The 22,959-nt window shown below is 42.8% G+C and overlaps 4 protein-coding genes and 1 long non-coding RNA gene across 28 annotated transcripts in view; 2 read left to right on the top strand and 3 right to left on the bottom strand.

Annotated features, from left to right (window-relative positions):
• SPAG9 (sperm associated antigen 9) overlaps window positions 1–3,283 on the bottom strand; it is a 59,661-nt gene extending 56,378 nt beyond the window's left edge. The window contains exon 1 of one of the 2 annotated variants that reach the window (XM_071764075.1): window positions 2,787–3,283. In XM_071764075.1, the coding sequence (XP_071620176.1) occupies window positions 2,787–3,092 (306 nt within the window). In that variant the 5' untranslated portion in view covers window positions 3,093–3,283. The remainder of the gene's footprint in view (window positions 1–2,786) is intronic. The other variant, XM_071764074.1, reaches the window with a different exon arrangement.
• Window positions 3,284–3,320: 37 nt separating this feature from the next.
• LOC139805557 (nucleoside diphosphate kinase-like) lies at window positions 3,321–11,516 on the top strand. Of its 4 annotated transcripts, none has more exons than XM_071764081.1 (6): window positions 3,321–3,336; window positions 5,335–5,404; window positions 8,877–9,009; window positions 9,549–9,650; window positions 10,403–10,515; window positions 10,817–11,516. In XM_071764081.1, the coding sequence occupies exons 3-6, from the start codon at window positions 8,881–8,883 to the stop codon at window positions 10,932–10,934; spliced, it is 462 nt and encodes a 153-aa protein (XP_071620182.1). In that variant the 5' UTR covers window positions 3,321–3,336; window positions 5,335–5,404; window positions 8,877–8,880; the 3' UTR covers window positions 10,935–11,516. The 4 variants fall into 4 exon arrangements, with proteins under 4 accessions (XP_071620182.1, XP_071620180.1, XP_071620183.1 ...); XM_071764082.1 differs by lacking the exon at window positions 3,321–3,336 and adding an exon at window positions 7,395–7,568 and having other exon boundaries at window positions 5,387–5,404; XM_071764079.1 differs by lacking the exon at window positions 3,321–3,336 and having other exon boundaries at window positions 4,700–5,404.
• A 24-nt stretch (window positions 11,517–11,540) lies between these two features.
• LOC139805559 (uncharacterized) lies at window positions 11,541–13,241 on the bottom strand. Its single transcript, XR_011729864.1, has 2 exons — window positions 13,031–13,241; window positions 11,541–12,459 (listed from the first exon to the last, which is right to left on the bottom strand). It is a non-coding gene; the product is annotated as an uncharacterized lncRNA (long non-coding RNA).
• Window positions 13,242–13,279: 38 nt separating this feature from the next.
• Window positions 13,280–15,866, top strand: LOC139805558 (nucleoside diphosphate kinase). The gene is made up of 5 exons (XM_071764083.1): window positions 13,280–13,420; window positions 13,697–13,829; window positions 14,384–14,485; window positions 15,049–15,161; window positions 15,627–15,866. The coding sequence occupies exons 2-5, from the start codon at window positions 13,701–13,703 to the stop codon at window positions 15,742–15,744; spliced, it is 462 nt and encodes a 153-aa protein (XP_071620184.1). The 5' UTR covers window positions 13,280–13,420; window positions 13,697–13,700; the 3' UTR covers window positions 15,745–15,866.
• Window positions 15,867–16,931: 1,065 nt separating this feature from the next.
• MBTD1 (mbt domain containing 1) overlaps window positions 16,932–22,959 on the bottom strand; it is a 28,578-nt gene continuing 22,550 nt past the window's right edge. For all 20 annotated transcript variants that reach the window (XM_071764312.1, XM_071764314.1, XM_071764318.1 and 17 more), the window contains 3 exons: window positions 22,264–22,498; window positions 21,620–21,697; window positions 16,932–20,899 (listed from right to left, as the gene is read on the bottom strand). In XM_071764312.1, coding sequence (XP_071620413.1) covers window positions 20,781–20,899; window positions 21,620–21,697; window positions 22,264–22,498 — 432 coding nt within the window. In that variant the 3' untranslated portion in view covers window positions 16,932–20,780. The remainder of the gene's footprint in view (window positions 20,900–21,619; window positions 21,698–22,263; window positions 22,499–22,959) is intronic.

The following is a 22,959-nucleotide window of genomic DNA, read 5'->3' as shown; positions in this document are numbered from 1 at the left end:
CCTAAGGAAGTTAACTTTAAGAGCAGTAAGAAAAGGCACCCACCAAGCTCATACTTAAAGCTAATTTTCATGGTGGTAAATCCTTTTTCATGGCTGCAAAAGTAGCAACCAAGTATTGAACATCAGATTTTAAGAACAGCTCAATCCCACAGAAAAAAGCAGAAAAGAAAATAGATATATTAGACAGCTTGACATGGCTAAAGGGAGTAGATTTTATCCTGGTTTCAAGTCCACACAAAAGTCTTTCTGCTTGCCACACACACCAGGTATGGAGCAGTAGTAAAACTACAGGAGTAAAACTTACTGGTGTATAAAATAGCAGAACTTCAAACCCTTTCCCCTCTCCCACTTCTTTGTGACAGGGCTTGCTGCCTACAGTCACCAAGTGGGAAGGTAAATTCTGCAGATGTGTAAGCAGAACAACTGGTTCCTCTCTTTCTTCAGTTGTATCACAAAATATACCACGGTGAAAGCCAGACAAGTGACTTCATAGGGATGAAAAAGGTCATGACTGTAATCTAGAGGACTGAGAACTAGGCCCAGAACTTCTCAAATACATTTTTTTTTCAAACCACTATAACAGAAGTCCACAGGCAACAGCTTTCAAGATGTTTCTTAAGTATAATTTTTAAGAGTAGGAAATAAAGGAGATAAATTAGGACGATGGTGTAAGAAGGTTTCTATTCAAAGAGTAAACAATTAATATTCACCAAGATCCTGCTGCAAATAAAAATCCCTACCAGCAAGCAGAAAGTAAAGGAAGGTCTGTTAATCCTTCAGGACAGTCAGAAAAGATGATACAAAACAGTGAACTTCATAGCTCAGAATTCTCCATCGTGCTCTCAGATTACACAAACAACCTCCACAATGAAAGGAGAGAGAGACACTAAGCCAGTAACTTGTTGTCCAAGGGAAGTAGTGCTGTACTCATGTTCCCTCCTCTCACTTCAACCCATCAGATTATCTCAAGACTCAAAATAAAATGGTTGCAACAATCAAGCCTGAATAAAACACACACCTCTCAAGGGCATGGCATGCTTTGTGTATGACATTTTCACACATATTCTGCATAACTGACCTCAGCACGTAACAAACGTGACCCTTGCACTTAAAATTGAGATAATGATCTTTGGTCTAATTGCACTTTGGAAAGCATCAGTAAACTGTCTTGCAGCAGGATTATTAGTTTTTAGGTTGCATATTGCTCGTCCCCTCAAGGTAATTTATCATGACACAAAGAAAAAAAGAGGCTGCAGTGAAACACACTGCCAAGGTAAGAGTGTGCAGCTCCTGAAGAGCCACAACACAATTAACACCGTATTTTATTTCATCATATTCTTATGGTTTCTGTTCTGCTGCCCAAGGCCTGCTTTTTTTCAATCTGGCAAATGCTGCCTGTTTCAAGCCTGATTGATTTTCCCATGAAAAATATTATGTTCAGGAAATACTTATGTGCCTTACTCTCTTAATAAAATGTTCTCTACAAAAGCCTGTTACACTGAGCCTGTGTCAGAAATAGTGATTAAAGCTTTACAGTAAGAGTCCCCAGACTGCAGTCCATAACATATCAAACAACTACATGTTTGACAGCAAGGATGAATTATCTGTTAGTCCAAGAGCTGGGGGGACACTGTTCAAATCACATTACTTCGAAACAAACTAACAAAGTCCTGGAACAATTTCCAAGCAACATTTTTTGTCACTTATTAGCACAATGCATACAAATATTTGCACTGGGTTAATGTTTCTCAAATTAAGTTTTCCTTGTCAATATTGTCTTGACCCTCAGTGTCACAGTTCTGTTTTTTTGTACAATTTGGAAGGTAAGCACAACCACAGAGATAAACACAGGACACAAAGTCTTGAAATAGACTAACTACAGATAATGCTGTCAATCCAATTTCCTTCAGGAGTTTGGCAAGACAATGGGCTGGAGGAAATTATCCTGCTCAGCTGCTTTCTATTGTATTAGTTGATAATCTTGCAGAAAATCACACTTCACAAGCTTACTTACGCTGAAGTAATTCTCAGAGGTTTTTATTTCAATTTTTGTAGTAACACCCTAAGTCAGAGTCTGTGTCATTGCACGGCCTACACCACCTGCAGCTTTCATGTACCAGCTCTGAAGAATACCAGTCTAGACAGCACAGATTTCCCTATTTATTTATTTTTTTGCAAATACTCTCTACAACTGACACGAAATAGACAATCCAATCCTCCTCCTGCTTCAGGGAAAATCCGGAAGAAAAGCGAAAGAGCGGAGCAAGTCCCTGATTCCCCACAGAAACCCCGCACACCACTACCGCTGTTCTTCTGCGGACCGGGAGACCGGGAGACCAAGCTTTTCAGCAAGTTATTGAAGAGTCCTCCAGGAGGAACCACCCTGAGGACTCCCGGACTCACGCCCCAGAGCTCCGACACCGCCCGCCTCGCAGCCCGGAGCAGCGGGCACCGGAGGCTGCGGAGCGGAGCCGGGAGGACGCGCTCCCCGCCTCCCCGAGACACGTCGCGACCTGAACTCGTCACCCGGTGGCTCTCAGCCCAGGGAGCCGCCACCGCCACCCCGGGCCTCCCTGCGTGGGAGCCGCAGGAGGCACCCCCGGGCCCCGGTGCCGCAAGCACCACCCCGCCCTCCGCGGGGCCCCGAAGGAGGCGGCTGGGCAGGAAGTCCCCCCCGCCTCTCTCCACCGAGGAAGCTCGGAGCCGCCGCCCGCCTCGGGAACGGCTCCCCGCCCTCCACCGGCTCCGCTCCCGCCTCAGCCCCCGGGCCCGGCGCCCGCCCTCACCTCCTCGGCCTGTTTGCGCAGCGCCTTCTCCCGCTCGTACTGCGTGAGGAGCTGCTCGTTGTCGTCCCGCAGCAGCTCCAGCTCCACGCTGGTCTCCTGGCTGTGGGCGCACACCGAGTCGAGGTTCTCCAGGACGGCCACCACTAGCGGCATCAACTCGGCCACCACCTCCTCGTCGTAGCGCCCGATCAGCCGCTCGAACTCGCGGTAGATGGAGCCCGCCAGCCCGGACACCCGCTCCGACATCATGGCGGGGCCGGGGCCGCCGGGGTCCTCCTGATACACCACGCCGTCCGCCAGCTCCATGGCTGCGGGCGAGCGCCTTCCCTCGCGGGGCCCGGCGGGGCGGCAGCAGCTCAGCGCTCCCGGCGCCTCCTCCTCCTCGCTCTGCGGCGGGGCCTCGCCTGCAGCCCGGGCCAGCGGGGCGGCGGGGGGCGGAGAGCGGAGAGAGGCAGCGGCGCACGGCACTGACCTCACCCGCCGCGCCGGGGCGGAGCCGCCGCGTCACAGGGGAGGTCAGAGGGGCGGGAAGGGAAGATGGCGGCTGCCGGTCAGCGCCTCAGTTCCCGGTCAGCGCCTCAGCTCCCGGGGTTATCCCGCTGTTATCCCGCTGAGGTGAATGCGGGCTGCGGGAGCGAGGGGATGGCTCCCGGGGTCCGCGACGCGTTGGGGGGACGATGAGGTGTCCGGCGGGGGGAGCTGGGGGTTGCCGGCCCCTCGGGCAAGGTGCTCGCCTCAAGGGGAGAGGTTTAGGTCTGGCCCGGGCCGGAGCTCCGGAGCTGAGGGCTGTGGGGAGGCAGTGCCCGTGGAAACGGCCTTGGGAAGGGCCGGGGCAGCGGGAAGGCAGGAGGGAGCCCGAGGGGTTGCGCGGTGAACCTTTATTTCTTTGAATAAGATTCAAGGAAATGCTCTCTGACGGTGCACGTGAAAAGGTTATTATTTATTTAATATATTGCACCCCCCCAGGGGTATAAATAGATGAAGTGATTCCTTTGGGGATGGCTGCCAGAGCTAAAACTGGGTTCAGGACTTGGCAGCTCCCAGCCCATGCTTGGGTCTCGAGTTGGCTGATCCCTGACAGCAAAAAGATCTTTTATTTCTTATGAGGTCTCCAAATAAATATCAAAAACGCTTTCTTAGTAACAGTAACACAACTTAGGAAACATCTTGCACTTGCTGAGACAGATTGGTTTTCCTTGGATTTGGAACAGCAAATTCCATTCTGGGCCATGTGTTTCATCATGTGAATAACAAGAGAGATTCTGGGCACAGTAAATCTAAAAATGTTACTCAGACTGAAAAGTTTGAGTTGCTCCGTATCCCTCATTTTTATCATATAATTGATATTTGCAGAAATCACTATTTTGCATTAAATATTTCATGTACAAGGGAAGGATGTTAGGAAGCCAGTGGTCCAGTAGCAGCACTGGAACAAAGAATTGAGTGTTTTAAAATATGCAAAAGCTTGAGAAGTGGTGGAACTCTTAACTGCAGTGCTTGCATTAGTATCCACTGGAGAGCAGTAGAGGTTTACACTATTTCCTCTGTTTTGGACAGATTCTAAGACAGCAACTGTGCCTTAAATGCATACGCTGCATTGCCTTTTTATGTACTAAGGTACTGGCTCAGAGTAGGAATGACAAGAAGAAAATAATTCAGCTCCATGTATTGGATTTCTTGAGTGTTCTGTTTAGACATCACCCTCCTAAGCTAATACTTAGCATAAAGTGGTAAGGGCATTGGCAGTTAACATACAGATCTATTTTTAAAAATGGCAAGAGGCAAGAGAAGCTCTCTGCCTGTTAACTGTGACAAAAATTTTGCATTATTTAAGCTAAAAAATAATTTTAAAAAAACGCTTTCCTGCTTACATCTCAAGTGATGTTTTCATTGAAAAACATTTTTCATTGAAAATATTGTTAATCATACTTCTCTTTAGCATCTGTCCACACTGAAAAACTGCACCTTTTCTGTGTTTGCCTGCTCTCTGCCTCGGATTGCAATCTTTACTGGAGGCAGCAGTGCTGAGGGAAGCTGTCTTTCAGAATTTCTCCCTTTAGGTCATACCTCATCGCCCATTTGCCTCACTTGTTTGTATTGCAGAGGCTCTGAGAACCTTTAGGGTGTTGGTTATTGACACATTTATTTTTTAACTGAGCTTGAATAAATTTGCAAACAGAGTTGAGAGGCAGGACAGTGCTGGCAGGCTGTGTGTAACTGCAGTGGACTTTGAACCCACACCTCACCACATGACTCCTGTAATACTGCATCACGTGAGGACAGCTCCAAACAGCTGCAGAGTGTTGGGAGGATAAAAAAACCAATCATCTGGAACTGCAGCAGAGATCATTTTACCTGTGCAGAGTTTATTGCCATCACACTTGGCTGGCTGCACAAATACACAAGCTCAAAAGATGTTCCTTCTGACAGATGGCAAAAATGGGTCAAGGTGTCTGCTGACAGCCTTTGAGGGAAGGGGTCTCTGAGGACATGCTATTTTTATCCTGTTTCTATTAGTAAAATTGATAAATAGGGTTTGATTCCACAGCTGGAGCAAGTCCATGACTGAGCAGGGAGGCTGTTGCCACTACAGGTGCAAGTCAGACTGAGGAGTACAGGTAGGGGAGAGCCACTTGTGCTCCTCTTTTATTTCTCTCACTTTTATTTCTAGTCACCTGGGGGGATCTAACATGGATTAATGAAGTACTTAGACAGACAGTAGAAAAACTATCTTGAGGCAGGTTTCAAGTGGTGTTAAAATTCATCTTATTTACAGTCTTACCATTCTGATCACATTTTATGATGTGCACCTTGAAATCAGTGTGAGATCAGAAACTCAGGGATGGATTAAAAATAGAACAACTTACAGAATTATATCCTAGTTGCTTGTCAGGAGATTAAGGGGCCTTGATGATCTGTCAATTTAGTAAACTAATCAAGCATATGAAACAACACAAAGAAACATGATAGTATTGTCTTTGTAGCTTGAAGGCAGTGGCTGTTTCTGGTAACTACTTGAGTAAAATGCAGTTCACACTCTTGAGGAAAGAGCTGCTTGAAGAATAGATTCGTTTTCTAGGTAATAAGAAAAATTATATTCCCTGTCCCTAGAAATAACAGTTTATTTGGAAGTAAATTGATTTGCAACTTAGCAGGGAAGAAAAGTAGCCCCTGAATCAGTAGGGGATGAGAAGAGTTTAACCAGGACTTGACCCAGAGGGAGATATTGTTGGAAAAACTTAATTCTCTGGTGCTGTATATCTTGAAGGGCAACAGGAATCCAGCTAAAAACAGATGAATGACAGCAATACTTAACTTAATGAAGAGCAGTATAGACATGAGCAAAAAACCATGGGAGGCTTACAGATCTGGTTATAAGGAGCAAGAGTTGCACAGCACAAAACATGATTCTTGATGAGAACTCCCCAGATGTTCCAAGTGGTGCAGGTAAAGGCTGTTAGCTGAGACCATGGTACAGCTGGGGCCAAAAGGACAAAGCTGGGAGATGTTTTCTCCTGGAGTTTGGGAGACATTCACAGTCAGTCTTTTGCCTTATACCCCTTTCAGAGATCTCTCTGGTTTTAAGTGATGGGTAAATGACCTGAGCTCAGTAATTGTACTTGGTTCACTCACTGAAGACTTTGCAGGGCTTTATTTTCTCTTTCCATGATCAAGCTGTTTTTAGGAAATTATTTGTCTAGCTTGACTACGTGTTTGCATTTTAGGGAAACATGTAATTTTCAATGTAATTTAGTAATTCTGGTAGAATTTTCATCCTGCAGAAAAAGCTGCTTGTTTATACATTAAAAATAACAAGTGTGTTTCTGTGGTGGTTCATGTACTATATAATGCACAACCTGCTCTGCTAATCATGGATTAATCTCAAAAGTGACAAAGATGACCCTTATTTAATGAGGTTAAAAGACTTGGCAAAGATCACACAGCAGACAGTGCTTGCCCACCTTAAAGTCCTAAGCTTTAATCATTAAATGGCATAGTTTTAGCCAGGCTATAAATAGATGTCCTTTTGCTGCTTATAGGCGAATATTTTTCTAAACATCCTGTTTCTAGAGACCTTTTCTATTTTTAGTTTTAAATATTATTTTGCCTTGCTGAGGGTTACAGCCTTGCTGAGGATTTTGCCTTGATGAGGATTACTAAAGCTGCATTGTTTTGTTTTAGTAGTGTGAAACAAACGTGTTTTGAAACAACAATATGATGGATTGATATTGCCAGGAGAATACTCAGAAATGCTAAGTTCAAAATAACTTCAAGGGGGACTTGCTAGACTGTCCAATGCTGTGTTGTTTTAAACATCTTTCATTAAATAAATGACCTTGGAAAAATGAGTGCATCATCTTGTCATCATACCTGGAAAAAAAAGGCCCCTGGATATCAATGAACAGGTTATTTGAAGAGATTCTTATGTCATATTTAGCTGCTCCTACCAGAACTGGAAATAAGACAAGGATGTGTGAAGGATTGTAGCAAAGAAAAGGGATCCCAGCTAAGGAAATCCATGATACCAAAAAGCTGAGCTTACTCCTGCTCAGCAGCAGCTGTGTCCTACCCAGAGGGAAGTGAAATCCATTTTATTTTGCTTTCAAGAAGAGCCAGGGAGCAGAGCCCAGGAAGTTCATCCCAGTTTCAGAAACAAAGACAGGACAAGCACGGATTTCCTCTCAGCAGGACATGCTGTGAATACAAGAACCTGGGTGTCCAGAGATTTTATCTTCAGATCTCTCAAAGGAAATAAAATGCTCAAGGCAAAACATTGAAGAGGTAAATTGTTGAAGGGTGTTTTGACTCAGAGATCTAATGCAGTATAGCCAATGAAAAAAAAAATTGCCTTTTTTAGAGAGGAAACTTAGAACACTATGAGAATGTTTTTAAATGAAAATAATTTTTTGTGCGTTTTATTAAACAAAACCGAGATTCAGCAGCGAAGATTTAAATGCTTTAAAAAGGCATTTCCCGAGCATCCCTGCATTAAATAGCTTGGAAAAGAGAAAACCACCCTCTGATGGTGTAAACCAACACCCAACCTGGGTGCCGGGGCCGCGGCGCGGGGCCAGTGAGAGGTCGGGCCGAGAGGCGGGGGATGAAAAGGGGACACGGGTCCAAATCCCTTTAGCGGATTAGGAGCGAGGGTGCGGGCGGACACCGACGGAGGGGTCCAGGAAGGGCTGGTGCGGGGGGGGGGGGGTTCCCCCGCAGTGTCTGTGTGTGCGGGGCCTGTGCGGCGGGGCCCGGCGCCCTCTGCGGGCGGGAGGCCGCACCGTCGCCATGGCAACCGGCATCCCCGAGGTGGCGACCCGCGGAGGCGGCTTAGGGCTAAGCCGAGGCTTGGCCGGACCGGCTGCGGCCATGGGCCGGCAGAGGCAATCGGAACCGCCAGCAGGTGAGACGGGGCAGCGGGGAGCTGCTGGGGGAACGGGGAGGAGGTGGAGAGGGCTGAAGGGGCCTCCCGGTTCCGCGGGGCCCAGGGAAGGGTCGCACCGCGGGTAGGGAGGAACCTGGCCCGTTTCGGTAATTTTCTGCACTTCTTAAACGGAACCAGCAGGTGCTGTGCGGCTGGTGACCTCCTCTGGTGGGCTTCCCTGAGGTGGTGGGTTTGTGTGCATCCGTACGTGGGTATCTGCACACACACGGCCACAGTTGCTGTCAGACAATATTCCGAAATAAACTTGTGGTATTGGGGTTTTACAGATGAGAATTATGCATATGGATTTATTCAGCTTATTTCACCCTGAATGGCAGGCAGCAGCCTCCCACACTGCACTTTGAGGTGTGTCTGGGACAATCTTTACCTTCCACTCCACTCCACTCCACTCCATCAGGGTTTTTCTGATTTTAATATTTGCTAATTGCTTGTTTCTATTTTTGTCACAATGTTTTAAACTTCCTCTTGCAGCACTTGGGAGAACCCCTGTACAGCGACTGATTTCCTCAGATAAGATCATGGGTTAATGACCCTCAGAGACAGCTTGATTTAATTATTATAATAACTGACATTCCCTGTGATCCAGGGGTGTGACTGTACTTGCCTCCTCATCCTGGAATATTGGCTTTTATTCCCTTCTTCATTAGGACCATGGCTTCCATCTCCGAGCGCACCTTCATCGCCATCAAACCCGATGGGGTCCAGCGGGGCCTGGTGGGAGAAATCATCAAGAGGTTTGAACAGAAAGGATTCAAACTGGTGGCCATGAAATTAATACACGTAAGCTTTCCTTAATTTGCTTGTCTCCTTTTTCATATAAAGTGTGGCCTTAAAACAGAGTGCCCTGCTGTAACGACAGCTGTAGCCTTCAGAACAATTAAACCTGCCATTTTGATGTCTTTTAATATTTTTTGTATTTTAATATTTTGGAAAAGTTCCAATTCCCAGCTCTGAGTAAATGCTTTAGACATGCTAAGCATGCTAATTTTAGTAACTTGATGTCCTTAGTCTGAAGATCATTTTTCTTCTGGGTGCATCCCATATCTAATAAATAACTGAATATCTTCAACAAATACCAGGTCACATAAACTGTCTATATTAGCAAGAGATGCTTTTCTAAGTTCAGCTGTGGTGAAAACCAACACTTCAAATTCACCTCAACTGAAAGTACTTCTAGGAAGATACTAGAAATGCTGAATTTTCAAGTGCGTGCAAGTTTCAGGATTACCAGTGCTCTGTGGTTAATCTATATGATTCCAGTGTGCTCTTAAGTTCTTACAGTAAGCTTTTTTTGTTTGGCTGGTTGGTTTTTAATGCAGGCCTCTGAAGACCTTCTGAGGGAACACTACATTGACCTAAAAGACCGTCCCTTCTATGATGGTCTGGTGCAGTATATGCATTCTGGACCTGTTGTAGCTATGGTGAGTTCTTAAAAATGAAGCTAAGAAAAATATAGAATTGAAGTGTTATACCTGCAGTAAGATCGTGTTGCCTGTTGAATTTTACTTTAAATTTAAAAGGATTTAAAAATCTAGATTCACATACTGTGATTAGGAAGATGCATAACTCTTTTTTAACATCCTGTTAACTCCTTTTTCTTTCATTTTGTTGTCATAATCTCTCCCTCCTTTGAGTCACTGTGTTGAGGAAGAGGGTAGGAAAGTAAAGGGGGAACCAAAGCTGGAACCTTCATAAACACCAGACCTGCACAAAACCCCACTATGAAATGCCATGTATTAAGCAAGCCAAAAAATGTTGGTGGAATGTTCTTAATATACTCCTAAACTATAAAAACTGAAAATCTTCTCCAGTCTAACTTAATTAGAAAAAATTTTCTTTGTTTTTCCTCTGTAGATTATTTGTAAAATAGTCGAACTGGAGGTCTAGATCTCTAATGACCCAACAGCTTTGTAAGGCTGGTTACTCTATTAAGATTTACAATTGTTCCCTTCCCATCCTTCATGAGAAGTATTGTGCAGAACTTCAGCAGTTGCTTCAAGAATCTGAAAGAAAAAATTAGAGATTAAATATATCTTGCTACAGGAAGGTTAAGATGGTGATTTGTGCCATGAGGTGCAGCATTAAGTAATTCTGTAACATATGGTTAACTCTTGCTACTTTATCTACTACTAATATTTAATAACCTCAATGGCTTTTTGATTTTTTTTTTAAGGTGTGGGAAGGTCTTAATGTCATTAAGACTGGAAGAGTGATGCTGGGGGAAACTAATCCATTTGATTCAAAGCCTGGCACTATTCGTGGTGACTTCTGTGTTCAAGTTGGAAGGTACATTTTGAAACTATTGATACCATCTAAAGACACAAAATGTCCAGTGGTACATATGATATGTGTAGGAACTCCATCCCTCTCTACCCAATGAACAGAACTGCTGTTTCCTATGCCCTGTTCCTGTCTAAAAGTGGAAATCAAGTTGTGGTCTTCCCCACTGACAAAAACAATGAGCAAAGCTGGGGCTGTGTACTCAGTGCTTTTACTACTTGACATTTACTGTAACTTTACTCCATAATGGTGACCACTTCAAAAGAGGAAGCTGAGTTTGATTTATATCTACCTCTTCTTTTCCTAGGAACATTATTCATGGGAGTGATTCTGTAGAAAGTGCTGAAACAGAGATCAGTTTGTGGTTCACTCCTGAAGAACTGGTTGATTACAGAAGCTGTGCTCACGAATGGATCTATGACTAGAACTGAGCCTACATCATTTAACATCCCTAACATCTGTAAACACATGCTAGCCTCTAGCTATTTCAAAGCCCTTCAGATGAATTGGTAGAAATTTATCTCAGAAAACTGTGAGATTGCTCTTTTGTGACTAAAAATACAGAGTATGATGCTGCTTTGGATCAAGAGCTGTCAGGTAGAGGTGGAATTGAGCTTTTAAAAAGCTGCTTCTGAGATTGAGAGGTATCAGACTAAAGCACAGAAAAATAAACCATTCATTGTTAATGACATAGAATGCATATATTTTCCTGAAACATACTGTATCATAGAGGATATTTTGGTAAATAGAAAAAAAAATGGTAAAACTTATTTGGTAAATAAATATGCCACTGGCTCAGTGTCAAAGTTTAACTTTGTTAAAATGTTAGAGGTCAGCTGGTGGTATGTAAATATATTGATAGTGTGCTCATATGTTGAGGATTGAAGAATATATCAAGTGAATCCCCACACACAAAAAAAATGCAGAAAAAAAGCTTATTCTTTCTCCAGAATGTCTTGTGCCTGTAGCACAATGTTGATTAAAATGAGACCTTTCCTTTAGACTGATGCTGTTTCACTTGCCTTTCCCCCCCCCCCAGGATTTGTTTAGCATTTTATGGAAGGATTAAAAGGCCAGGCTTTTAAAAATGCCCTTTTTATGTGAAAAGAAGATTAATGTGAGGCTAGATGAGGAAGATCTATCTTCATCCACTTTATTGTAGCAGCCCTCTGATGTGGCACAGAACAGTGATGTTTGCTTCGCTGGCAGGACAGCTGATAACTGTGTTCTCATTTCTGTTCTTTCCTTAATGGCTGGAACTACAAAACAAGCTGTTCTTGGAGAAGGTATTTCAGAAGGCATTTTAGCTTTTTTTTTTTTTTTTTTTTTTTAATTATTTAATAATGGAAAGGAATACAGTCATAAGAATGCTCAGTGTGTTTCAATAAAGGTGTCTGTTTTGATCAGCCTCTTGCAGAGATTGTAAGAATATTCACAAACTCTGCTGGACCAGAAACACCCAAAACTGGTGTTGGGGTCAGTCCTATGTATTTATTTACCTGCAACTCTGTATCTGTTAAGAGCAGGGGTCTCATGAAATTAGCTGTTCAAACTCCGAGGATTTTTCCTGTAGTGAGATCTTGTTTCAAATAGTTAACTGTGCAATGAATTCTGAATTCAATGCTTATGGTATTTTATGAAGATACCTATCTCCTAAAGAGAGATGGTATCAAGTAAAACAACATTTACTGTTTCTTAAGTGGAAAAAAGTAACTTTTTATTTTGTTGTCTCAGGGCTAATTAATTAATAGGAGAGAGACCAAATGTTAACTACAAAACCCTAAATGAAGTTGTAAATGTTTCTTCTGAAAGTACTCAGTGTTATATAAGATAAATAAGTTAAAGGTTGTTAGAGAAAAGGGAACACATGACAAACCTGTGCTCAAGATGACTACTCTCCAGATTAATTTTTGCTCGAAGGACTCCTTGAGGTTTCTTTTTCTTGATTTGCTTGCTGCAAAATAGAGAAACTATTTTGGAGGTGTGGGGGTTGTCAAAAAGCTACTGATTTGTGTTTCTAATATGTTGAGGCTGGGAAGAGGTAGAAGAAATTTCTCACGGAAGAAATGCAGTGCTGTGCATAGGAGATCCCAGGCTGATCATGTCTTACAAGACTATAACAAGCTCAGGAAGATGAAATGTGTTATGTAAATTAATGAAGTACTAAGTAGTAAACATAAGAAAAAGTCACAACACTTCCTAATTCTTGTTGTGAGAAGGAACTCTGGAGTTTTTCACCTGCGTTTTGACACTTGGCTTCACCTTCCCGTATCCTAACAAATGAAATATCACCAAGAACTTTGCTGGCTGACAGATCCTCCATCATTTTTCTCCGAGAAATATTATTTCACGCAGCTCTAAGGCTGCAGGTTGGGTCTCTCTAGGCTGGTAACAACAACCCTGATGGGGAGGCTGATGAGAGCAGCCGGGCAGGTACTTCCCAATGAAAACCTCTCTAGAACTCTCGGCCACCCTTAACCTTTTACACAGCGGGATCCCCTCGCTCCCTTGAATCCCTGACCCTCCGAAGCGATATTCGCGGAAGGGAAGGCGACAGCTGCCTCCGGCCCTTCGGCACCTCCCGGCCAGCAGCTGCCCGCGGCCGGGCCGCCTGCCAGGCTCTGCGGGGGCTGGGAGGCAACCGGGCGGGAGCGAAGCGGCCTCGGCCAGGCCCAGCAGCAGCGTCCCCCGGCCGGGCTGGGCCGGACCTCCCGCAGCCCGGGCTGGCGGGTGTGGGTGGGCGGGCACCCAAGCGAGCCCCCAGCCCCCCCCGGCCCGCCCCTAAGCGCCGCAAGCCGAGCGGCTCCTCCTCTCCGCAGGGCGGGGGATCCGGCGGCCGCCCGCTTCCTCCTCCCCCTCTTTCTTCGGCGGCTGCGGTGCGGGCGGGAGCGGCTGTGGGAGCTCCGGAGAGGTGAGACCCCCGCTCCCAGAGGGGAAACCGAGGGGTTTGGGCACCGCTAAGGGCGGTCGCCTGGTGGCGGAAAGATTCCCCTCAACCCCGGGCGCGGGGGCGGCTTTCGGGCCTGGTATCGGGCGGGGGGAGGACAGAGGAGAGCCCGGTGCCACGTGGGCCCGGGCGGGACCGACGCCGCCATGGTGGGGCGGGCACCGGGTCCCGCCGACCTTGAGGGGGCGGTGGGGCTCAGATTGAGCCGCGTCCCAGCCCTGCCGCTCCCTCTGTCCCCAGCGCGATGGCTGCAAACTGCGAACGCACCTTCATCGCCATCAAGCCCGATGGGGTCCAGCGGGGGCTGGTGGGAGAGATCATCAAGCGGTTCGAGCAGAAAGGATTCCGGCTGGTGGCCATGAAGTTCGTGCACGTAAGTGCCCGGGGAATCGTCCCTGCAGCGGCTCTGCCATAAATGTTTTGGGCACCTGGAATAGGTGCTTGAATAAACGCCTCTTCCATGCGGCTTTTCCTGCATCGGAATGGGAATCTGATGCCGGATTTGGGCAGCACTGCATCGCACATCAGGCCAAGCTTCCTGCCAAACCCAAACGTTTGGTATCTGCCATTTCCTAAGGAAGGAAAATTTGCTCGTGCAGACCCGTAGAGTCCAAATGACCTTGTCTGAAAGGTGGTATTGAGGGATGTCATCCAGATGTTATGTGCTCAGGTTATTGCTGAGGATTGCTTTAATGCAAAGAAATAATTCTGACAATTCACAGCACTGACAGTATTACAAAGACAGATGGTGTGTTGTGAACTCCTGTGATTTTACACCAGGAACTGAAACCCCCACAGCACTGCAGCAGCTGTTGATAATGTCAGTGACTGGTGAATCCAGTCACTAATGCTGTAGTCTTGTAGTTGTAACACCTTTTGTGGTATATTATGAAAGAGATATTTAACGTTACATTTGTCCTTTCCAAGGCCTCTGAAGACCTTCTTAAACAACATTACATTGACCTGAAAGACCGACCCTTCTACCCTGGTTTGGTTAAGTACATGAACTCTGGACCTATTGTGGCCATGGTAAGTGGCTTGCTTCTCCTTTAAGCCTGTCTCATATACATTTGTCTCACTTGATAAATGATTTAAAAATATTCAGACAAGCCTGTTATGGAAAGACTTTTTCAAACTACCCAGATCTGATAGTGGTGAAAGAAAACCAAAATTAAGGTGAAAACAATCAAGTTAAGAAGTTACTATTTATTAAGAATGGAAGTGTGCTTGTATAAAATGCACATTAAAATGCTTAGTGTGGATTAAGCAAAATTCCTGAAAGCCAGGAGCACCTGCAGCTCATCAGGCTGTCCTTATCCTGTCACTGCAGAAGGATGTTAATTTGCCTTGTACATCAGTTAACTGAGGCTTGGTAAAGCATCTCCTTTATTGAGTGACAATCTTGATAATCTTTTTTGTAAGGACTTTACTTTTTCTGTAGTCATCTTTCCAGGCCTAAGAGACAATCTAAGGCCAGATTAATTTTAGTGGTGGAGCCCTGGTTTCATTACAATTTATAAATTATTAGCCAAGATTAATATTTGATATTTTCTATAAACATGGATTAACAGGATTTATCTTTTTTCCTTAAGGTATGGGAAGGACTCAACGTGGTTAAAACCGGGAGAGTAATGCTTGGGGAAACAAACCCTGCAGACTCTAAGCCTGGTACTATCCGTGGTGACTTCTGCATTCAAGTAGGAAGGTTTGTGCTCACTTTGTTTTCAATCAAGATAAAAACCTCAGTGTTGGTAGTTTTTTATTCTAGAAAGTCAAAATTGTTGGTGGATATCCTAGTGGTAGTTTTTTATTCTAGAAAGTAAAAATTGGTGGTGGATATCAGAGTCTGATGACACTTTATTTGCAGGTCACAATCTGTAACTGCTCCTTAAGAAAATGGCCTGGTATAAAACTGAGACTTTTGAAATCTGTCTCCTCCTCAGAGCTTCATGTAAGATCAGGCAGTGTCAGTGGCTGGTGTAGGAAAGTAGCCCTAGGAGCCCTGCTCACCCTGCTAGGCTTCACTAGTCTTATAGTAGAGGTGTTTGAATATTGTACCTGAAATAGTCATGCAGCTCTAGATGCTTCACCCAGATTTCTGTCTAAGAGAACTACTGGGTTGCTGCAAGTGTATTTTGACATGAAACGAGGTGTTTGTCTCCTTCCACAGAAACATCATTCATGGCAGTGACTCCGTAGAAAGTGCACAGAAGGAGATCAACCTGTGGTTCAAACCTGCAGAGCTCATTGACTACAAATCCTGTGCACACGATTGGATCTATGAGTGAAATGGTTCCAAGATGAATTGTGCCTTCTTAACACATCATCTCATTCCAGCTATTGACCTGGGAGCAATTACCACCACGGTTATCTTTGTTTTCAGCACTGTTAAATAAATGGATGATATGAACTATTGATTTGTGGTGGATTCACTATAAAACAGACTGTGGGCAAATAGAATCATAGAATCATAGAATCCCAGGGGTTGGAAGGGACCTCAAAAGATCATCTAGTCCAACCCCCCCTGCCAGAGCAGGGCCCCCTAGAGTACATCGCCTAGGAACGTGTCCAGGTGGGTTTTGAATGTCTCCAATGAAGGAGACTCCACAACCCCCCTGGGCAGCCTGTTCCAGGGCTCTGTCACCCTTACAGTAAAAAAATTCTTTCTGATATTCAACTTGAACCTCCTATGCTCCAATTTACACCCATTACCCCTTGTCCTATCACTGGTCACCACTGAGAAAAGCCTAACTCCATCTCCCTGACACTCACCCCTTACATATTTGAAAACATTGATGAGGTCACCCCTCAGTCTCCTTTTCTCCAAACTAAAGAGACCCAGCTCCCTCAGCCTTTCCTCATAAGGGAGATGTTCCACTCCCTTAATCATCTCAGTAGCTCTGCGCTGGACTCTTTCAAGCACTTCCCTGTCCTTCTTGAACTGAGGGGCCCAGAACTGGACACAATACTCCAGGTGCGGCCTCACCAATGCAATAGCCATCTGTCCCTTTACTTGGGTGCTCAGTATTTCCCTTATGGAGGAGGAATGGTTAAGACCAATGTCCCTGAATGTCCCCAAAAATAAATGCAGTGACTTCTGTTCATTGCAAGGTTGCTTTGAAGGCTCCTGGAACAAGTTACAGTTGCAGAGGGAGAGCTGAAGGGATGGGGGAGCTCCCTCCAAGGTAACAGAACTGGACCAGTATTAAAATGTAGCACTACCCTGTGACAAAGTTTCCCTCCCTACACAAAATTTATTAATACCAACTGTGAAACACCAAAGTGCTCTACTAATTTCTCTCATGCCACCATCTTATATTGTTTTGTGCTCAGAGCTTTTTGCTCAGACTAATTTATCCCCTTAATTAAAACGGGTTTTCCAGATTGTGGGTATTTTATTCTGCATTCCCTTAGGACAGAGGCAATGTAATGCACATTTTAACATGCCTTTTAAACAAAACAACCACTACAAACAGACCTTTTATAATTTTTATTTTGTGTAAAAAAAGGCAAATTTAGTGAATTATTTTCATCTTGTACACAAAGTTATAATTTTAATGCTTCTCACATCCATGCTGAAAATCTGCAGTCTCGTAAAAATGAAAGTAACATTAATTTCTCCAAAAGCATTTTTTCACTTGGTTATGTACACAGCGTGAGAAAGCTTTAAATACTTTCTCATTGACCACACAAATTACCAAGAAAATAAAAGATTAAATTTGTACAGATATTGATCAATATATCAAATACATACAGAAATGATGTAAAAACCCATTTGTTTAATTTTGATTCCCGCCCCAACGTTTTCCCAGGGGCCAAAGCTGATGCCTTTCTTGTATAAATGGCTGTGGCTTCTTGTTTTAAATATGAAAATCAAAAGGAAGAAAAAATCAGTTTAAATCACAGTTTTTTAAAATCCCTTCCCAATAAAGGATTGTTACCAAATATATTAGCACCATCGTACAAATATTGACGGGAGAGGGTGTTCACATCACATAAAACAACAATAAAAAAAACAAACAAACACTGAAACCCGTGTTAGTATCCATAGAACAAGGAACTGATAACTGCTTTAGCTTTCCTCAGATGCAGCAAGGAAAAGGTTAAAGAGTTGTATTTAAACTAACATAAAAATCAAAGATCAGCAGAAAGATCTGGAGTAATAAAAGAAGGGCAGCTGCAAAGTAAGGTACATAAATTGTGCTACCTTCTGGTTATAAAAATCTGCTATGCCAAATACTGAAATTAGTTTGACCCCACTGAAGATGTCAGATGTCCAACACTTTGCTGCTCTTTCAGCCAAGTAACACAGCTTAGAGTAAAATGAAGGTAAAAATTCCCAGAGCCATGCTACTAATGAATGCTTTACAAATACAATGAAGCCTCACTAAGGATACCACAGCCAGCAGGTAACAACCCACTCCATTTAGAGACCATTCTCTAAATACCTGGTGGAGTTTTCTCAGGTGTTATTAAACATCTCCTCAGCAAGTGATGTCAGTTCTTCACGTGGTTTGCTTAGCACAGATTTCACTGTACTTGACAATGACACGATTTAGGTAGATTTGGAATTCAGAAACAAATGAGGAATTTCACCCACAGATCTCAACACACAACTACTGATGTCATGTGTGAACCTGTAAAATGCAAGTCACCTCACATACTTTAGTGTTTAATGAATAAAATACCAACTTTCAAAGAACATTTATAAAGACTGACAGACTTCAAATCCTATTCTTACATTTCTCCAACACAAGATGTTCATATTAAGTGTTGGTTTTCCCTCTTGACATTTGAAGACTAACTCAGAAATCAGGCAGTGACAAGGCAATATCCCTTGCTCATTACTAGCCCAGATTTTCACATTATGAACACAAATTAATGCAACAGGTTTTCTACTTAACTCAGAAGCTACCAATGAGAGCAGAAAGCAAGACTGTGCCAACCTTGTTTCAGATGACAGGGACAATCTACAAATTGTTGACATTAAAAAAAAAATAAAAAAATCAGTAATGCTGTACTTACCAAACCAGATCAATGGTCGCAGAGCTGGATTTTACAACATGTTAAATAGAGAACACAGAAAAAAAAAAAATAAAAAAATCAAGGCTCAAAGTGTCACTACAATGAATGGTCTCTAATCCTGCTTCTCCAAATCCAGGCTGTTCAAAAGAAATGTCACGGATAGGTCAGAATCTGAGAAGGTATTTGAAGTCTACCAAGCCTGACAAAGTCCTTTTTATGGCTGTTTTAGAGAGCTAAAATGTCTTTACCATCTGAAGCTACAGATACTTATAATCTGATAACCAGATTCTGTCACTGTAAGAAGCTGCTCTTAAAAAGGGGTCATTAAGAAAATTTTACCAGTAAGGGAGAAAAGATTTCCAGACATTCCTACACTATACAGGACGTTTTATACTTCCAGTAGTAAATACAAAACTTTACATAATTAACCCCTCTTGCATAGAATGAGGTAAACCTGTGCATATTACCAATACTATGTACCCAAAGATAGAGCAAGATTTTAGAAAATAATCAAATTGCTGGTTTTCAACTTTCTATGCACTGTGTTTTTTAAGCTCAAACAACAATATATAAAAATTGTCTCCTGGGGCTCTGTGGGTTGCTAATCCTTATAGCATTTCTTAGGCTGTAGGAACACACGTTAATAATTTTTTTAAGCACTAATTTATGGTCAAGAGTCAGATTATCATTGTACTGCTCTGAAGGGGACTGGCTAAGACCCAGAAGCACTTATAGAACATATGCAGTTAATTCCTGAGAGTTTAGTTAATGAACCTTACTGGTAAAAGCTAAAGCTCTTGATGCACATTTTTCCAGTCACAGCTCTGCAGGGGTGATTAAGCACTTTAGTAATCAGCTCAATGAATGACATGATTTACAGAAATGTACAAAGTTTAAAAATACAGAAAGAAAAAAAAAAAAAATCCAAATTGCTAATAGCTTGTGCTAAAATATGTCGTGTTTTACTGGTAGTAGTTTTCATCCTTTTACATGACTTGGCTTTGAAAAAAACTGGGCAGTTAGGCAGCTGGGGCCAAGAGGATACTTGAAGTGAGACACAAGGTTTCCAGGCAGTAAGCAAATCCAGTTTATGAATGATATAGCAGACAGTATATGGTTTATATACTGCTCAAGTCTCAACTTCTATACGACACTATTGCAGCATGAAAAGAATATTGCAGGCTGTGCAGAACTGAACTCCTTTTTTAAATTCACAATGTATGGCTCCTTTTAGCTCACCTGAAACCATGTGGAACATTGGGTTTAAACGCTCAAAAATAAATATTTAAAATGGTAAGGAAACATGTAGGCCTTTCTGAATGGAAAGCAAAATCCAAAGAATACTCAGGAGTTCCTTCCTACTACCAAGGGAGGCCTGAGGTACTGTCCTCACTAAAGTCTCTTCTTTAGTCCAAATTGTTAGCTAAAACTCATCTTCCAAATGAGGGAAGTTCCAGTTTGGCAGAGGGCTCTGTAAACGATTGCTGAAGCATTCCAAGACCACAGACATTCATGTACAGACAAGAGGCTTTACAGTCCCAACCCAATGCCCACTGCAGTCAGTGGAGACAAGGCTACTGATATTGATGGACACTCAATCAGACCCTAATGAACACTTTTTTTTTTTTTTTTTTTAAATCTTATATAAAAAAGGTGTTTTAAACTAAATAAAAACATCTCAAAAAGTTAAAATCTTCCTCAGGTGATGGCTCCATTGCAACTGGGGCTACTCACTGAGTAGAGCTTTACAGGACTACCTTTCACATACAATTTATGCCTCTAAATTACAGCTTGAATGCCTTATTTTCACAATAAAAAAAACCAAAAAACAGAGGAGTGACCAGTGCAGTTCATAAGAGTCCAAGTCTCCCAACTAGTACCAAGAAGGTTCATTTGTTATGACAGTTCACTTGTATTTGCAACTACATCTTCCTCCAACCGCTTCCCACAGTCATGCTAATTAAACTTTAATCTTACAAAAAAATTAGAATTTCAGTTCTTGTTAACAATGCACAATAAATCTGAACTTGAAAATATTACAAAATTCTTTCAAAAGCTTCAAATACAACACAAAAGTGTCCGTTTTTGTTTTTAATAAATTGAAAAATCTTTTTCACTAAAATAGTTTCCCCGCCCTTCCAAAAAATTCTGAACTGAGTCTAACTCATCTACAGTTAGCAAAGTGCCCCAGGTACAGTCACCTGAACTGCACCATCCAAGTGGGAACAACATCAGTCAGTCTTGGAGAAAGGCTCTTTTCCTATCACCAATACTCTGCTCCTCACTTTTCTGAGCTGCCTTAAGGTTCTTGTTTGATGTAGTAACTGGCAGATCCGTTGCTTTCCTGATCAGATGCTCCTTGAAGGAAGCTATACTCTTCTCCATCTAGCAACTCCTCCTTCAGCTGCAATGAAGTCACTAAAAATAAAAGATGAACATTAAAGATGTATAAATTCAAAGTTAAGTACTAGTTTTTCTTAAATATTCTTAATAATATTTAAATTGGTGATGGATCACAGATTTCCCGTTTCCTTATATTCTGCATTTTAGTGACTCTTCGTTTAACCCTCAATATCCCACAGAAAAAAAATGCTTTCTGATCATAAGTTATGCTCTAAAATTAACATTTTTGAACAAATTACTTGCAATAATACGTTTTCTACAGGGTTTTCTGAAGAATTTAGTGCTTTAAAACACTAGTTTAAGAAGGTAACTGAACATGTTAACAGGAATAATAATGACTGTTGCTCAAATTAACACAAATTTACTCTTGTTTGCCATTTGCTGCCTGTTTAGTCTTTATAAAAGTAAAGATAAGATTCAATGTTGGCCATTTACAAACCATGAATCACTTTACTTAGCCAAATTTATTATTTAACTAAAATGTTGAATCCCAAAGATTGCAACAGCTGTCCACCTACAATTCACATTACAATTAGACCATTAGCAGCATAAGCCCTGTTGCAATTTCCAAAAAATGGTCATTGTCAATGAAAAAATTCCTTTTATGGCATATACTGCACATTTAAGCATAACACCTGATTACACACAAAGATTTCCAAATAGATTAAAGACTTAGGGAGAGACCACAAACTTTTTAAGCAACAGGAAAAGTGCAAACACTACTTTGTCACCCACTTTTCTTATGTCCTTTGTACTGCTGCGATTTAGCTTTTTTCTTCTGTTTTGATGAACTGGACTGGCTATCTCTTGATGCTGCAAAAAATAAGAATTCAAAATTAAAAGTTTAATATTTTTGAAAAACACTTCCAAATGTGTCAAAGCTGCTGCACAGGCACAGAATTTAGTGACTGAACAAAGGCAGAATGTCTGTATTGTGGAAAAGCCTCCCCTTAAACTAAACATAACTACTATTATCCCCCCAGTAAACAACAAACAGTTCTAAAACAGATATCAATTACTGTCTGACAGGACAAATTTTGATGCACTAAATAAAACACAGCCTTCTTGCATAAGTACTTCTGCACATGAACAGCTATGCACATACTGAGATCCATCAAATTAGTATGCAGAGCAATCTTAAAGCAATTTAAATTCACACATATTACACAGAACTGATGAAGAACAGGCTTTTTCCCTGGACCAAATAAGCATAATCTGGCATTAAACATAGTAAAGTAACCACAGAAACACTCAGAGGTGCTTTAGTTTGTTCTATTTCTGTTACACCTGGTGACCTAACAGGATGAAGTCAGGAAATCATCCTCCAGGCACAAGGAGCAGAAAGGAACTGTTAGATGAGATACAAACCAGAAACTTACATTGTGGTGCTGGAGGCTGTAGTTGATACCCAGTTAGCTGACACCATCCCACTGGATAGAGGTCTGGGGACTCACAATCCACCCACTGATCATATTCATCTTCCCAGCCATCAAAGTGGATCCTCAAAAGGCGATGGATGATCCGAGTTACTGTGGCCACACACACCAGGCGAGGCTCCATCAGATCAACAGCCTCCAGTTTCATTCCAACATGAAACCCGTGGTTTGGAACTTCCTGGAAAAGCCAACACAAACAGGGAAAACATCAGCAAATAAACATGTTAATTCAGATGGTTTAAGCACAGCACTGAAATAAATATTTCAGTCAGCTTCATATAGGGAAACACTAAATATCATTTATTTATAGAATTAGAATCATAGAATTGGCTGGGTTGGAAGGGACCTCAGAGCTCATCAAGTCCAACCCTTGACCCACTCCCACTGCAGTTCCCAGCCCATGGCACTGAGTGCCACATCCAGGCTCTTTTGAAATATCTCCAGGGATGGAGAATCCACCCCTTCCCTGGGCAGCCCATTCCAGTGTCTGATCACCTTCTCAGTAAAGAAATTCTTTCTAATATCTAACCTAAACCTCCCCTGGCACAACTTAATACCATGCCCTCTTGTCTTGTTGAAAGTCGTCTGGGAAAAGAGCCCAACCCCCCCCTGGCTCCAACCTCCTTTCAGGGAGTTGTA

Source organism: Heliangelus exortis, chromosome 20 (assembly GCF_036169615.1).
Source record: "Heliangelus exortis chromosome 20, bHelExo1.hap1, whole genome shotgun sequence".
In the NCBI taxonomy this organism is placed as follows: Eukaryota; Metazoa; Chordata; class Aves; order Apodiformes; family Trochilidae; genus Heliangelus; species Heliangelus exortis.
This window is presented reverse-complemented; position numbering and strand designations above follow the sequence as displayed.

Coding starts and splice junctions, on each gene's coding strand:
- LOC139805557 (XM_071764081.1), top strand. CDS start 8,881: ATGGCTTCCATCTCCGAGCGCACCTTCATCGCCATCAAACCCGATGGG. Junction 9,010..9,548: donor TGGCCATGAAATTAATACAC/GTAAGCTTTCCT, acceptor TTTTTAATGCAG/GCCTCTGAAGACCTTCTGAG. Junction 10,516..10,816: donor TTCTGTGTTCAAGTTGGAAG/GTACATTTTGAA, acceptor TTCTTTTCCTAG/GAACATTATTCATGGGAGTG.
- LOC139805558 (XM_071764083.1), top strand. CDS start 13,701: ATGGCTGCAAACTGCGAACGCACCTTCATCGCCATCAAGCCCGATGGG. Junction 13,830..14,383: donor TGGCCATGAAGTTCGTGCAC/GTAAGTGCCCGG, acceptor GTCCTTTCCAAG/GCCTCTGAAGACCTTCTTAA. Junction 14,486..15,048: donor CTGGACCTATTGTGGCCATG/GTAAGTGGCTTG, acceptor TTTTTCCTTAAG/GTATGGGAAGGACTCAACGT.